Source organism: Lupinus angustifolius, chromosome LG06 (genome assembly GCF_001865875.1).
Source record: "Lupinus angustifolius cultivar Tanjil chromosome LG06, LupAngTanjil_v1.0, whole genome shotgun sequence".
In the NCBI taxonomy this organism is placed as follows: domain Eukaryota; kingdom Viridiplantae; phylum Streptophyta; class Magnoliopsida; order Fabales; family Fabaceae; genus Lupinus; species Lupinus angustifolius.
Window position 1 is genome coordinate 9,465,616 of NC_032014.1, and position 15,905 is coordinate 9,481,520.

The following is a 15,905-nucleotide window of genomic DNA, read 5'->3' on the forward strand; positions in this document are numbered from 1 at the left end:
GTCCTCATCATCAACCTTCACATCAAGTTTCTACAAGTCATTGATCACTTGATTAAAATTGTTGAGATGTTGTTGCAAATCAGCATCTTCCTACGTCTTCAGGTCATATAGTCTATATTTCAAATACAACTTATTTGTTAGAGACTTGGACATGAACCGCTTCTCTAATGTCTCACATACCTCTGTTGGTGATGTCAGATCCATAATATGATACATCACCTCATCTGATAGACAGAGCCGTATGGTTCCCGCAGCCTTCTCCTTCAACTTTTTCCAATCTAGTTGATCCATACCCTCTGGTTTATTTTCACGCAACGCCTTTGATAGACCTTGTTGAACCAACACATCCTTAACCTTCATTTGCCATAATCCGAAATTACCAGTTCCATCGAACTTCCCCACCTCGAATTTGGCACCTGGGTTAAGAGTCATCTGATACCAATTGTTGGGAACAAACGAACAATCAAATAGTAAAAAAATATAAAGACAAGAGAATAACACAAGAGATTTGGTAACGAGCTTCGACCAATTGCGCCTACGTCCCCTGGAGCGTTGAGCGGCTACCACTATATATTATTAGAGAATTATGATTAGTGTTTGACTATTCTTCTCCTTGTTACATTAGGTTTAATAACATAAATATATAGCCCTCTACTCCAACCCCTTTACATCAGCCCAAGTTCATAACTTGTATTGTTGTTATCTGGAGATATGAATCATTACACAACAATGCTATTGGTTGGGGACATGGTGACATGATCTTTTTTGTGATAGATGATCCTTCTCCGGGATAACACATGTTTGTGTTAGCCATGACAAAGTTATTGCTTATTTTATAGGTTATAATTTATTAAGAGTGGAGATTCACTTACTCTAAGAGTATGTTTTTTTAAATTTACTCTTCATTCTAGCTATCAATTTCATGGACATCTAATGGTTTAGATCTACTCACTATTTGAAGCCATTGAATTTTCCTAGAATTGATGGCTAGATGAAGAGTAAGTTTAAAAAATTTACTCTTAGAATAAGTGGATACCTCGTCATTTATTAATTCCATTAAAATTTTCATGAAGTTGTTTGAGGAACACTAAACAAAGGGAGATTGAAGTTTTTGAAAGTTACCTTATAAAAATCTATTTCAAATATCTTACCGAAAGCTATAAGCTCTTCCAATAGTTCATGTCTTATTTTCGTCCTTTATTTTTAATTGACAATTCTTAACTACCCACATAACTAGTTTTACAACAACAAAAAAACTAATTCGATCAACTAACTACATATACATACATATATATATATAATTACAACCTAACAGCTTTCAACTAATTAATTTTACTACTATAGTTACAAACTCACAATTATAATTACTTTTCCCATATAAAGTTAGATATGCTTTTATAATTTTGTTGCTGAACTTTAAGCATGGTTTTGCATTCACTCAGGTTGATGTCCACATACCCATACTATGTGAGCAAGAAATTGCCTTAATGCACAATTCTTGGATTGGATGGTGTTGATTTCTCCATAAGCTATGTAGCTATTAATATTCGCACAATGGAAGTTTGCAAATATATTTTATTAATTATAAGATCAATTTTGTAGTCTCTATTTAGTCAGTGTTTATGATATTTCTCCATCATGTTTCCGTACCGTACCTTTCTTAAGTACTTTACTTCATTATGTTGCAAAATGTCGTGCTTCTTATGTTTCATTAAGGATGAATTATGTTTGTATTCATCATGGTTGTAGAATTTAAATTGCATGGCGTGGTTTTTTAACATCCTTCTAATTCTTATTCCAATTTCCTATCCCAGTATTTAGGGACAAGTGGAAAATTCTTTTACCCTCGTATGTCCAACTTGTGTCAGTATATGAATTAAATTATATATTAATATTAATTTCGCCCATAAAAAGAATTAAATTGTATATATATTACTTAAGTGAAAACAATTCTCATATAAAAATTGTGAGAACAATAAATCTGGATCTTAAACCAATGATGAATGGTTAGAATTAAAAGTTAATTATTAGTCATATAATAATCATAAGCGAAGTATTTTATAATCTTGATTTATATATATATATGAATCCACCCATGCCCATCAATAAAGATAAGCTACCCGGCCTAGAAGGACCCATAACCAGGGCAAAAAAGGCACGCCAAACTCTTAACCAACTAGTAGGAGTCATGATTACACGGCTCAATAATGACACTAGACCCATCTATTACATCAGTCATGAAGAAAAGCCCATGAAGGCCCCGACCATGAAGGGAAAATTGATGATTTGAAGCTTGCATTCAATAAGTGGGTCCATATTTACCCACATGTAGATTTAAGAAGTTTTTACTTTTAAAAACAATTAAAGTATTTATTTGGTTTATAACAAGGCTTTAATGGAATTAAAACCATGTGATCATCATCGAGTCAAGAAGGTGAGATTGATTCTTTCCATACACACTAGGCTGATTTCAAATTCAAATACTCAATGAATCTTTCCATAAAGGCCATGTGGTAAAATTATCCCTTGCCTTAATGGGAACAAGCCGTGAGGAGGATGAATGAATTCCTTCCATATTGAAGCCAAAACCGTGAGAATAGGATCAATGTCAAGACATGAATTCAATTCCTTCCTAAATGGAGACAAAGACAAATAGTGGTACAATTATATCTTTCCTTATTCATAAGGCAGTCGTGTAGAAGGATTTAAATTTCTTAAACTTGTCTTACTAAGAAGCTAGGCAGATCACCAAGTCATGAAGACTTGCCTTGCTTTCCACTAGGCACATCAATGCTAGGCGGATCAATTTCCTTCCATATTGAGAGCCATGGATAGGAAATAATTTATGGGCACAAATCTTACAATTCCTAGAATACATTGTACTTAGACATTTCATGTAATATTGGCCGAGAAAATTAAGAGCCAATTTAAAAGACTCTAACAAGACGATCAACAAAAGACAGAAACCCCCTTCAAGGAGGTTTCTATTAAGTAATAATCAGAGCTAACCTTGTAAATAAAAAAACGTCAAAAACAAAATGTATCTCAAAAGGAAAAAAAGTTTGTTTCAATTCTTCTTTGTCTCAAAATCAAAACAGAAATAGATTTTTTTGATTGATGGGCCACGTAATTCCTCTTCATTGATAGGCCTTAGTAAGTTAATATATATATATATATATATATAAATATAATAGAGAGCTTCCCATTTAGTAGTGACTAATGTTGCAGCATATTTTTTTGAAGGAAGAATATTTATTTGATTGGTAAAGTATTTTGGTTTGGCTTGGCTTGAACATGAGGAGTAATCTTATCTCTAACGAATTTGTTGAACACTCTCACGTATCAATGTCGGACACATATACACTTGGATTCGTGAAGGATAGGTATTCGTGGGTATCCAAAAATTAAAATAAAAAATAAATAAAAATACGTATTTAATAAGTTAAAAAAAATAAGATATGGTATATTTTATCAACGGTAAGCAACATCCTAATAATCAAGCAAAAACTTTTTAGTACTTTGAATTTTGAATGACAATATTTACCATTTTCATTATATTTTCTACTTATCTTTACGTTTTATATAAAATACATATCCTATACAAATATCCATCCATATATGTATTTCTTAGATCTTCATTCATTTTACCTTTGACTTTCTTATCTTTCACTAGCCCTGAGTTTTAAGTGATTTAATACAAGACGAAATGTGTAAAAGCACGTGTGAGATTTACTAGAAATATTGATCATAGTTGGGTGGATAAGAGAATGAAAATTTCAAGCATCAAATCTAAATCATCATAATCGGGTGGAATAAAAAAATTGACTCAAATATTTTGATTTGAAAAATATATTGAGAAAAAGATTAACCATGATTACTTAGAACTGATTTGACACTGTAACATCTAATCTTTCAATTCTCCATAACCCTACCATTTCATTCTTCAATTCAACTCTTATCTTCTCACTCTTTCCTACTTTTCAATACAAACAATTTCCCACCATTCACCATTCTCATTCATATGATATTTTTTAAACTAATTGTGTTCAACCTGTAGTGTGTGGAATGCGTTGAGAGTAACGACTAACTACCAAAGTCCACTTTAATCTTTGAAGGAGGCTGCAGCTATGAGCCGAAGAGCCCAAAATGAATCGACATTTCTATTGAACTTTATTGTATTAAGAATTACCCAGAATATTGTAAAAAAATATGCAATCTATACTTTTCAGTAACAAAAAAGAGTATGAAAATACTACAAAATACAAATACTAGGTTACTAATCAATTTATGAAATTCATGTTAGAAAGTAGTGAGAAATATGACTGAAATGGATGCATTGTTATGAAGAATTGGTAAAATAAAAGAAAAGAATGTAAGAGCAACTGAATGCAAGAACCGTATGGGAAAAGAAACGGGAAATTGCAAGCATGTACTCAATCATTATCACTTTCGGCAACGAAAAAGGCTGAATGCGCTATAATTAATATAAAACGCATCATCGACGCCATTTATTGCCTTTATGTATTTATATTGGAAAAAAAATCAGACAGAAATTGATACAATGATTAAATCAATTTAGTTAGAAAATAAGAAGAACATCAAACCTAGACATCATTGGTTTGAGAAACTTGGAAGAAGCAATCGACTGCTGCGTTCAGATGCAAGTGGTAATATGGATATATATAGAGAGGGGGGAGGGAAACCCTAGCTAAAAGTAACTATCTGGGCCGTTGTGGGCCCATTTGACTGGGTCGTCAACAAGCATGTACTCCTGCCCCTCCAAATCTGATTCCCATTTGTGACAGTCTGTCATAAAAAAAATTTGTTTTTATGTATTAAATCAATGAAATTTTATAGAATAGTATAAAAATATTAATTTATGTTATTATAATTTTTATTTTTAATCAAATAAGATTTTCTGATTGGATGGAGACACCAAATGAGTCCATCCATCTAATTTAGTGTATTTTTACATTAAATTCTATCAAAATTTTAAGAAATGTATACATTATTATTCTATTAAATTTTTACTATATGCTAGTGCGCTTCTAACTTATTTTTTGGTGAAAGTTAGAAGATCTAAAGTCCTCAGCTGTGAGTAAACTTAAGATTTTGATGGAGTGATTTCATTCATCTGGAACTCTGGATCGGAGAGTTCATATTTATTGTAAAATATATTCTAAAGTTTAATCAGTCAAATCTTCATTCAATAAGGAAGATTCATGTGTCATTGTTTTTAGTTTACTAAATTAATGTTTCTTTCTAATTTTTAAATATAGAATGAATAACTAAATTAGTCCAAAAATCAAGGCTTGGAATTTTCTTTGTATTGGTGAATGTCCAAGGACTAACTCATTTAAAACATAATGTTTATTAAAATTGAGGTTTATCTTTATCAGCAAAGTTTCTCACATAAATATGACCTAACATTATGCTTCAAGAAACATAAATTTGTTTATTGTTTATGAAATGAAGATTCCAACTTAATTCCCAAGAATGGCAAATGTGAGACAATTATTTATTTTAGAATAAATTTTAGAGACAATTGGATAGTGTTGTAGTATTAGTTAAACCTCTTACACCAAATTAAATTATCTCCATTTATCCATAGTTTTCCATGTTTATCTAAGATTTCATCATAAAAAACACATTCAAAAACCAAATATCTAAAACTTATCGCAAGTTGGTTGACAAAATAACAATTTTATTTTAAGTGAAACATATGACAATTATTGATAAGGGTTTTCTTAAACTCGGGCTTAACTAAAAAAGTATGTATATATATATATATATATATTAAATCTTATATATAAACTTAAACATTAAGAGATAATACACATAGATTTCAAATGATTTTTTACCACCTTTTAATAACTTAAGAATTATCATCTGCCTCAATGAAAATAAAAAAAATATCATATACTGTACAATTCTATACATTGAGAAAGAAACACCACTGCGTGGATATAAATCAAAGTAATAAAAGGAATAAAGCTATCATAAACTCAACACACTGAGCAAACAAACTAATAAAAAAATAAGATGAAAACCAAAATCAAATGAATGAAATGAATATGAACCATCAGAGGGGAAAACATCTAGGATATACATCTTACTACTAAGGGAGACAGCGCTTTTTCTGCATGGATTGCCTTCAACAGTGACACAAACTTCAAAAGGTTATCTTTGGAATACCAATGAAGTTTCAATTTTATAGAACCTGGAGCCATGTTTCCATGATCGACAGCTTCAAGTTTTGTTATGGTTGAGGGGTAGAATTCAGCCATCAGACTTGTGATAACTAAGGTCACACAGCAACTGTTGTCACCAACCTCAATGACCTACAGAGTAATATTAAAGAATAAGCCAACCGATGAATGCTTTATCAAAAGCATGAAAAAGGAGGGGTAAGAAGAAAAACGTCAATGTTCAATACTATTAGAACAGTTGTTCACGTGAGAACAGGCTTATTTTTCATGTCTTCCATGCTAGTTTCTCTTCTAAGAAATGGCCTATGTTATAATGTACATAGTTTTACCCTCACCATAGAAGAGAGTGTTTCCAGGATTCGAACTCATGACCTTATCGGTTACAAGGCAAGCAATCTTACCATTACACAAAAGGATTGAGATGAAATTAAGAATTAAAAAACACGCTGGTTATGCTTATTTCTGGGAAAAACTTACCATCTCAGTAATGTCGGTAATGGAGAAACATGAATCAACTCGGAAATATGGAGAAAAGGACGTATCTGTTGAAAATGAATACATCTGCTTAACATCTTCAATGCATAAAAGAACATACCCATCAATCACAAACAGCGATCTTGAGAACCATGATTGATCTGTCAGTTGAAAAGTAAGGATAACTTTTATGTCTGAACTAATAATTAATAAAATAACATAAATTCGTTGTAAGTTCCAAATTAAGTCATTTTAAATATTTTCAATCCTAGGAAAGTTTAAACAGCAGATGACTAGTCTCTGCAACCTTCCAGTAGTAGTAATAATAACAAAGGTAAACTTATGGAAACTGGTGCCATAAACTGGATCCACAGAATGAAGCAATTAAACTAGTAACAAATTGTTCCTATCATCTAACAACTCTCCAACAATGCTTTTCAGACCTAGTTTTGAGAGATTTTATAAAATACCAACTTCCAGAAATCATAGTTCTAACTAGTGAGTTAATCTTGAAGGAGGCTTGTGACAAAACGAATATAAAGAAAAAAGGTGCAGAATAAAATGACTAAAGTGAAGCATACCACTGCCATCATTATAACAGACAAGCACCATTGCATACTGATATATGCTCAAATTTGAACCACCACATATTTGGTTGTCAAACAGCTCAACCTGGACCTGCTCCAAACTGCCATTTAAATTTCCAAAACCCCAGTCTATTACAGCGAGAAGAAATAATAAAAAGAAAGGAAATATATTCATAACTATAGAGCAACAGATAATATCAAAGTCAAGTATAAAATAAATATTTGCATATAGGTATAGACTATTTAATTAAGGAAAAGTTCAACTAAAAATTGTCTCTATAATTTCTGTTCCGATAATTTTTTCTTTCCAAGTCAGTCCTGACATTTCCAAATGTTTTCAAAGTAGTCTCTAATTCAAATTTCTGCTAGACATTTTCATGGGAAAAATTAGCATCTTAAGGAGCATATGTTGAACAAATGAAAACCTACAAAGGATAATGTTAGAAAGTAAGTCCCATGTCGCATATCTCATTGTCTCGGAAATAGTTTAAATATCTGTTGGACTACTCCTCTCATTGCCAATTGATTTTGAGATGAAACCTTAACATGATATTAGAGCCAGAGCCCATCTTTCCGGTTGTCATGGACCAAAAAGATGCCCTTTAGTTATGGGTCAAAGGTAACCCTTCGCCTGGTCCGGCAAGCTTATGTGAAAGGGGCATGTTAGAAAATAAGTCTCACATTGCCTAACTCATTGTCTCAGGAATGGTTTAAATACCCGTTGGACTACTCCTCTCATTGTCAATTGGTTTTGAGATGGAATCTTAATATGGTATCATAACCAGAGCCCAACTTATTGCCGGTTATCATGGGTCAAAAGATGTCCTTTAGTTATGAGTCAAAGGTAACCATTCGCCTGGTCCGGCCGACTTATGTGGAGGAGGCGTGCTAGAAAGTAAGTCTCAAATTGCCTACCTCAGTGTCTCGGGAATGGTTTAAATATTTGTTGGACTACTCCTCTCATGGCCAATTGATTTTGAGATGGAACCTTAACAGATAACACTATGTTTGGCTATTTATTGTTGAGTGGAGCGGAATGAGATGGTATGGAATAGGATGGAATGGAGTGGGACAGTTATCATTCCATCGTTTGGGTATTACTTGATGGAATGGAATAAAACTTCCATGACATTGTTTGGGATGTAGAGGAAACGGTATCAGTGGTTATTTTTTTGTGGTAGTTTAGATGAGTTATGACTTGTGACTTGCAATTTGTAATTTTAACTTCACAATTTATAAATAATTACCAATTTTATTAAATTGTTTTATCCACTCAACCAATCACTTAACTTGAATCAAGACATACAGTACTCCATTCCACAAGTTCAAATAATAAACTTTAAATGTGCATGTTGAACTTTAATCATTTGAAAATATATAAAAAAACAAAGTAACAACTAACAAGTATGAAGAAGGAAGTGCATCACGGTCTTTGGGGATTTGTCAAATATGGAATATTAGAAGTTTCTTGGAGAAAAATTAACAAACAATTTTTGTAAATCTCCTCTCTTGAAAATTTGCATAAAATCTGTCAAGTTGCTATATCTCATCAATCTAATTAGTGTTATATTGAAAGAGAAAATAAACTCGGGAAGAAGAAGCAAGTTGCTGCATCTCATCTGTATCATACAGAGGTGCATGGAATGTAACACAAGGACAGGAAAAATATTGTTTAAAAGGACAGATTTTGAAAACGTTTGTAATATAGGGACAGATTTGGAAAAAAATATAGGGACTAAAATTGCAAGAGTAAAACCTGTACGGACCAAAACTTTAATTTAACCAAAATAAAAATACAGAAACAATCATCCAAGTTAAAATTCACAAGTTTAAGGCTAAATGTAAATTACCTTCTTATTGAGCATCTACCATTTCCACCACATGAGTCGAACATCTGTATTCTACATAGTAACTCTCTCGATTTCTCAATGCTTTTAGTTACAAAAAGGTATGCTTCACCGCTTTCAAACTTCACCCTGACAGGCCAAAATAATATTTATAATGTTACCACTGCTTTAGTTCACATAAGCATAAAAGTTCACTAACCTTAACACCTGAAGTCCCATTCCAACAAGCACCTCACAAACTTCTTCCAACTTGTGGCAATTCAATAAATTCAAACAAGATCCTGGATGGCACATTCAAGGGGGCTTTTAATAGCTACAAAAGCAAAAGCATTGGAGGAATTTTTCTAGATCTATTCTGTTGAATTAAGAAGGGAAGGTTAAAAGGTGCTGTAGATTTTTTTAAGCTGCAATAATGGATGAAATAATGGAAACTCAGCATGTATAAATGCCATAGTCTCAGTTAGAGGAATTGAAAAATCATGTTAGCCTCCAGTTAACTCCCTAGTCCCCTACTGCCAAAAATGAATCTAGATTTCATATTTTTAGAGGAATTAAAACTATAAGCATGAAAAAATGAGCCAAGAGAATGAACTAAAAAACGAAAGAAACAATTAAGTTCGTTGTGCCAACAAGGAAGAAAGGCAATGTAGCCTAACCTGACCCATCAGAAGCAACACCGATTAGTAGCACATAGAGCTTCTTATGGCTGCTCAACAATATTGCAACTTCTCTACATTGGAGGAAAAAAGAAATTACATAAGCCATCACAGGAATGTGCAAACTATAATTGGTGCACAATAACGTCCACACTGCACAGGTAATGATAATTATTTAACAAAAAGTGTTCCTTTCGGAAATATCATATCATCTTTATGCCAATTACCAGTATGGATCTAGAACTGGACATTTGGGAGGAGGAGGGGAAACATAAGATGAGGAGAGACAAGGAAAGAACTACAGAATCTTGTAGAGCAGAAATTAATTAAATCTTTGTTATCATTACAGTTTTCCTTACAATAAAATTCATCACTAATGACAGGTTTTAGAAATTTTTTACAACTTTCTACTATAAGATCCTGTCTAGTAAATAAAAACTAACAGAAAATATAGCAAATATTTGACAGCAATCAATGAAAAAGGTAAGTTTTAAGTTCTTATAATTATTCATCATACTTATGTTTAATAATTTTTGCTCTTCATTTCGAATCAAAATAGAATCAGAAAGCAAGTATTATCATTTTTTAAAGCACCAAAAGGTAAGAATCTTCTTAAAACAGCAGTCTTTTTCAGAATCCTTTTGCTCTCAACCTTCCCACATTACTCTTACACATTAAGCAAAGCAAAATGATAAAATCAATAGAAAAGTATAGGAAGATGCATTCCACAGTTGGTATCATGGAAAAACTGATCCGTTTGTAAAAAAAAGTTACAAGAGAAAATAGTAACCACGTAGAAACAATATACATGCAAGGAAATGGACATGGCCAACTGAGTACGCCACATTCATTTTGCAGAAGAGACACCAAGGTAAAAGAATGCCAAAAAGCTAAAAGTAATGATTATGAACAATGATTGACATGTAGCCTCTAAAAATGACTTACTGCAAAAATAAGAAAAGATGATATCATGTATTATGTCAGGCAAAGAAAACTGCTTCAGAAGAAGTTACTATCTATTTGATTTGTTCCATCAAATTCACTTAAATGCTTGTGAATTGATAATTACCTTTCTCTGTAGATTGCTTCCCTCTGAAGGACACAATCACAGCGTATGCAATCACTACAGATTTCACTGGCTTCAGAATCAGCAATATGCATATTAAAATAAGTCACGATAAAATCATCATTCTCTTGGGTAGAGCAATTCCCCCAAGAAAATTCATCAACATCCAATTCTCTCTTGGAATTTACAGAAATCTCTCCTTGACTAATCTGCTCTTGTTGATAATCACATGCATTGCAGTCTAAATTCTCTTCTAAGATTGAAATAACTCTCTTCTTGGCTTTTCGTTTTGATTTTATTTTCGCCGACAAGTCAGCATCTTGGCTAACAAAAAATGCTCTCTCACCATTGTCAGCACCAGCAACGATATCAGATGAACCATGCTGAGAAGTTTGGTCACTCGTTGAACTAAATAAACTAATGCCATTTTCTATTGCATGAGGAATTCCTTGGCTTGGGTTATTAAACTTGTCCTTGAGTTGATTTTGAGAAATATAACCATGAACAATACCATTTACATAATTTCTGCATGGGGCATTATCACCTTCAGGCACTGGTGGCTCAAATTCAGTGTAATCAACTTCACTACAGCTTGTGTTACTATCAGATGATGCCATTGAAAAGGAATTTGCAGACAGCTGCAAAATTTCCTCCACTAAGTGTTGCCGCCGATGGAGAAGGTCTTCTTCAAAATGAGGAGGAGATGTGTGGCATGCAGATGATGACTGAGACCCAGATATATCACGAATTGTGGTCAGTGGTGATGTATCGATATTTTCAGCTATTCTATGTGATCCATGGATGGTATTGGTGTCAGAATGAAAACTTTTAGATTGTGAGAGTGAACTGCTAATTCTCTCAAGTGACAAACCTTTAAGACGCTCTGCTCCTCCAGAGTAAGAATGAGAGGCCCCACCAGCATTACCAAGCAAAGCTCTAAAGTCAAAGTACTGTTGTCTATGAAAACTAGCAGACATATCTACAAAAGAACTATCTGATTCTAAAATATTCATGCTACTGTCATCTCCTGAGGCTAGAACAGAATCTGAAGCATATCTTGAGACTTCACCGTGTTGCTCCTGATTTGTCTTGCTTCTGATGTAATTTTCTTTCAGATGATGCAATAAGGCTCTGTCTTCTTTGTTAGTTTCCACTGATTTATCGGAAGTGATATCCATCCAGTCTTTAAATCCCTGCAACCAAAGAATAGAACGCTCTTTCTTCATATGTTCAACTTTGTTTATCAAATCCTCTATTTCAGCTTCGTCATCAGATAAATCATGGTCCTCTCTGTTTTGAATTTCATTTGCACATGACACAGACTCCTCATCAGAACATATGCTAGTGATGTCTGCTTCACTCTCAATACAGGCAAGACGGCATCTCTGCTTGAGAAAACAATAGTAATACAATGTTTATCCACATGCTAATCAAAATAAAAGTAAGAGGTTTTCAACAATGTTATAGGCACATGTCCAGATGAAATTGGTCTTTGAAGTTAAAATTACAGAAATGAGAACAATTAGCAACAGCCAAGGTGCAAAATAAATAATTTATTGTTTTTAATTTATACAAATACACATCCAATTTCACTATTTACATACCCTTCTATTATTGCTTCCTTCCACTATAGCCTCATCTTTCGCAGGCACATAAATCCCAAAACTGGCCGGTTGCTTTTGCATAGTGGCAATAATTATTAGTCTCTTCCAAAAATCTATAGCGTTAATTTCCTTCTCGTCTAACTTCAACTGATTAGCACAATAAAGAACAGATCTTATTAGCAAGAGGAAACAATATAAACTGAACAAAAACAAGAAGCGCATACAGTGTTACACAGAAAATGATGATAACTTCAGAAATTAAATGATATCTGAAAATGAAACATTGACAAGCAGACAGACAAGCAAACACATGGACAATCACACCTTCGTATGAGAACATGCTACAAAATGGATACAGGAGATGCAGACAATATGAACTTGCCTTTTCTGGGTAGGAAAAGAAGCTGAACACTTGTGCTCTATACCATCGAGCACAACACAAAGGATTTCCTTCCAACCACAAGCTTTGGAGATCTATAAGGCTCGCAAGGAACTCTAGCTCTGAAAAATTGGAAATAATATTGTAGGAAACATCAAGTTCTTCCAGAGACTTCAAATTCTCAATCCCACGCAAAGTAGATATAGCATTGTTCCTCAAAACTAGTTTAACAATATGACATGAAACCTGCATGATCCAACAAAAATGGGATATGGGTCCAGAGCTAATTCCTAAATGTAAGGCATGCAATTAAAACAAAAAGATATTAACAAATTTCCTACAAATACATTTTCTTTCATTGCATTTTAACATTTGATGTAACTAACTAGCACGACCAGATGACTTTTCAATGATATTGCATATCCAGTTCCAAGAATTGGTAGTTAAGACAGTTAAGGGGGTCAGTTAGGGAGGATTAGTTAGATAAATAAATAAATAAATAGGAGAAGTGACAACTACAGGGATAATTCAGAGAGTTATATTTAGAGAGAAAGGGCAACACCCTTTGTGGAGGGGAAACCCTTGGAGGAGATCACTCTCCTCATTTTATTCATTTTCAGTCAAGTAATAACATCTTTCCCTTTCTCTATTTCCATGTGAGTTCCTAACAGGTTCCTTTAAAAGATACACCAAAGTTTCAAACCAAAGATCACTTTAACAGATCACCCGAGTTTCTAACCAAAACTCCTATAATTTTGTAACCCAGCATCTGAAAAAAATTACTTCAGATTCAGAAAAACCAAAACAACCCAAAAAAAGGAAACTCCAGTTTTCCAATGATACTGATACAGCCAACTATAGCATTCCACTAATGCTCCTAAATTAAACAAAATATGAACATGTAATACAAGATGCAAAAGATTTCCATCCCAGAAAACTAGGCATGCGACTGTAAAAGTATAACCCAAAGAATTAATATTCCAAGTTCCAACCATGTACCTGGCTAAAGGGTGAAAGTGTTCTGATGTGATTGAAACCAAGGTCCAAATGCTTCAATTTCATACACTTATTCAGATTATCCACCCTTGCAAACTTGTTCCTGCTAAGGTCAAGTGTTTCAACAGTGGGAAGAAGCTGCAAAGACTCATCCATGAGAACTAAACCATTACAAGCACAAGAGACAAATGACAACCGGTTCCATTGTGGAGAATCCTTTATCTCTGTTATCCTGCTTGCAAACACATGCCGCAGCGCATCCTAAACACACAAAGCCCTACATTCAGCCCACTTCCTAATCGTATAAACAATGTAAGGTCTGCTTAAGCTTAGAAAAAAATGTAATTCTAAAATATTTAAAAAGATGATCTGAGCTCTACAAATCAAAGGCTTTTTGTATTCAGCGACAATTATAACATTTTTTCATTCTCCCTTCATTTTCCAAGAGCTTTTTCTCAGAAGCCCAAAAATGCAACTACTTAAAAGAACTTACTTTCAGTTTTTTTTAGTTGCTGCTATTTAGTAAAAGCTCTATTCTTTAGGGACTTTTACCTTTTGTAAGCTATATATATTTGAGCCTTGTAAAAAATTTATACATAAATAAAAAATAAATTTCCTAGTGTAGCAGTGGACATAGATACATACACTGTGTGCTGAATGAGTTATATTGGTGTGCTTTTCTCACCTCTCTATCTCTCTTATTCTTCCTCCTAACAACCGGTGCAAACCATAAAGAATTTCAGTTTCTTGGATGGAATACTCAGTATAAGCCAGTTTGTTTAAGCTTGGAAAAATTGATTCTAAAGTAATCTTCACAGGTTATTTTAGTTTTATACATCAAAGACCATTTTCATTTTGAATTACCATCGTAAAAATCTTTTCCCATTCTCTATTTTTTGGCAGGAGCTTTACTTTAGAAGCTGAAAAATATAGCTTCCTTTGTAAGTTTAATTTAAGCCTTTTCTAAATCGACTTCTGCTTCCAAGTAAAAGTTCAGCCAAACTAACATGTAAAAAAAACTTAAACATTGAGCGTGAGGGATGTTTGGAAGAGCTCATAAAAAACTTATTAAATTTCGGCTTATGAGAATAGCTTGTAGAAATAGTTATGAAAATAACTTGTGATCCTTTATATGCTCGTTCAACTTTCTTTTCAATAAGCACGGCTTACCAGCAAAAACTCATGAAAATGAACTCATTTTAGCTTATTCAGAACAAAATAAATAAACGCTTAATTGACCTATTTATGCAAGATTCCAAATAACACCCTAATTCAAGCCCCAAATTCCACAATTATCATCACCAGAACAAGTGAAGCCCAATTAAATGCAAAAACTCACAGTAGAATTATGACAAACAATCTTCTCAAGAGTGTGCCTAAGGTCAAGCAACCCTCTCGCTGCAGAAGTCGACAAATCACATCCTCTAAGTTCCAGAACCTTCAACCTCGCAAACGGTAAAAACGACAACGGCGTGGGATCCCTGATCGGCGTCGGCAACACCGAAACCACCTTAAGCGACGTAAGAAGGCGCAGAATCCTCCGGAGCTGCTCGAGCGCGCGGTGGTCGCCGAGGTCGGAAACATAGGCTCGGAGGTAATCAACCGGTGCTCCGGCGAGGAGGCTCTCGAGCTCGTATAACGCTTCGAGCCTGGATTGAACGTAGTGAAGCCCCGCAGGGTTAAGTTTGAGAACCAAAGCTCCTTCGATGAGTGGACCTGCTTGTTCCTCGACAAAGTCGACGAGTTTGTCGAGGTAGCGATCTCCGGTTACGATCGCCATTTGAAAATCGATTGATTCGGTTTTCAGGTTTGAATTAGGGTTTGATAGAAGCCATCGTTGTTCACTGACTCCATGTGATGAATGAAAACGTGTGAAAAAGAAGAAGAAGATTAAGAGAATTTGAATATATATAGAGAGATTTTTGTTCGCAGAGTGAGATTGAAGATGAAAATTGAAATTGTTCAGAGGTTAGAGAGAGAAAGGTGGTTTGGGAGGGATGAACGAAAGAGAAACGGCCATGAGTACGGATGAAGCGTTAGAGAGAGAGATGCGTTTTTATTTTAATTTTAATTTTAAAAAGAAATGA

At 33.8% G+C, this 15,905-nt stretch overlaps 1 protein-coding gene across 2 annotated transcripts; it reads right to left on the reverse strand.

Moving 5' to 3' along the window:
* Positions 5,849–15,905, reverse strand: LOC109349669. Of its 2 annotated transcripts, XM_019590572.1 has the most exons (11): positions 15,158–15,905; positions 13,822–14,079; positions 12,826–13,068; positions 12,444–12,590; positions 10,843–12,224; positions 9,774–9,847; positions 9,317–9,398; positions 9,121–9,246; positions 7,265–7,371; positions 6,687–6,844; positions 5,849–6,341 (listed from the first exon to the last, which is right to left on the reverse strand). In XM_019590572.1, exons 1-11 carry the CDS (start codon positions 15,596–15,598, stop codon positions 6,099–6,101), a joined length of 3,261 nt encoding a protein of 1,086 aa, XP_019446117.1. In that variant the 5' UTR covers positions 15,599–15,905; the 3' UTR covers positions 5,849–6,098. The 2 variants fall into 2 exon arrangements, with proteins under 2 accessions (XP_019446117.1, XP_019446118.1); XM_019590573.1 differs by lacking the exon at positions 5,849–6,341 and having other exon boundaries at positions 6,724–6,844; positions 7,265–7,361.

Coding starts and splice junctions, on each gene's coding strand:
- LOC109349669 (XM_019590572.1), bottom strand. CDS start 15,598: ATGGCGATCGTAACCGGAGATCGCTACCTCGACAAACTCGTCGACTTT. Junction 12,225..12,443: donor AAGGAAGCAATAATAGAAGG/GTATGTAAATAG, acceptor TTTCTCAAGCAG/AGATGCCGTCTTGCCTGTAT. Junction 6,342..6,686: donor TTACCGACATTACTGAGATG/GTAAGTTTTTCC, acceptor ATTACTCTGTAG/GTCATTGAGGTTGGTGACAA.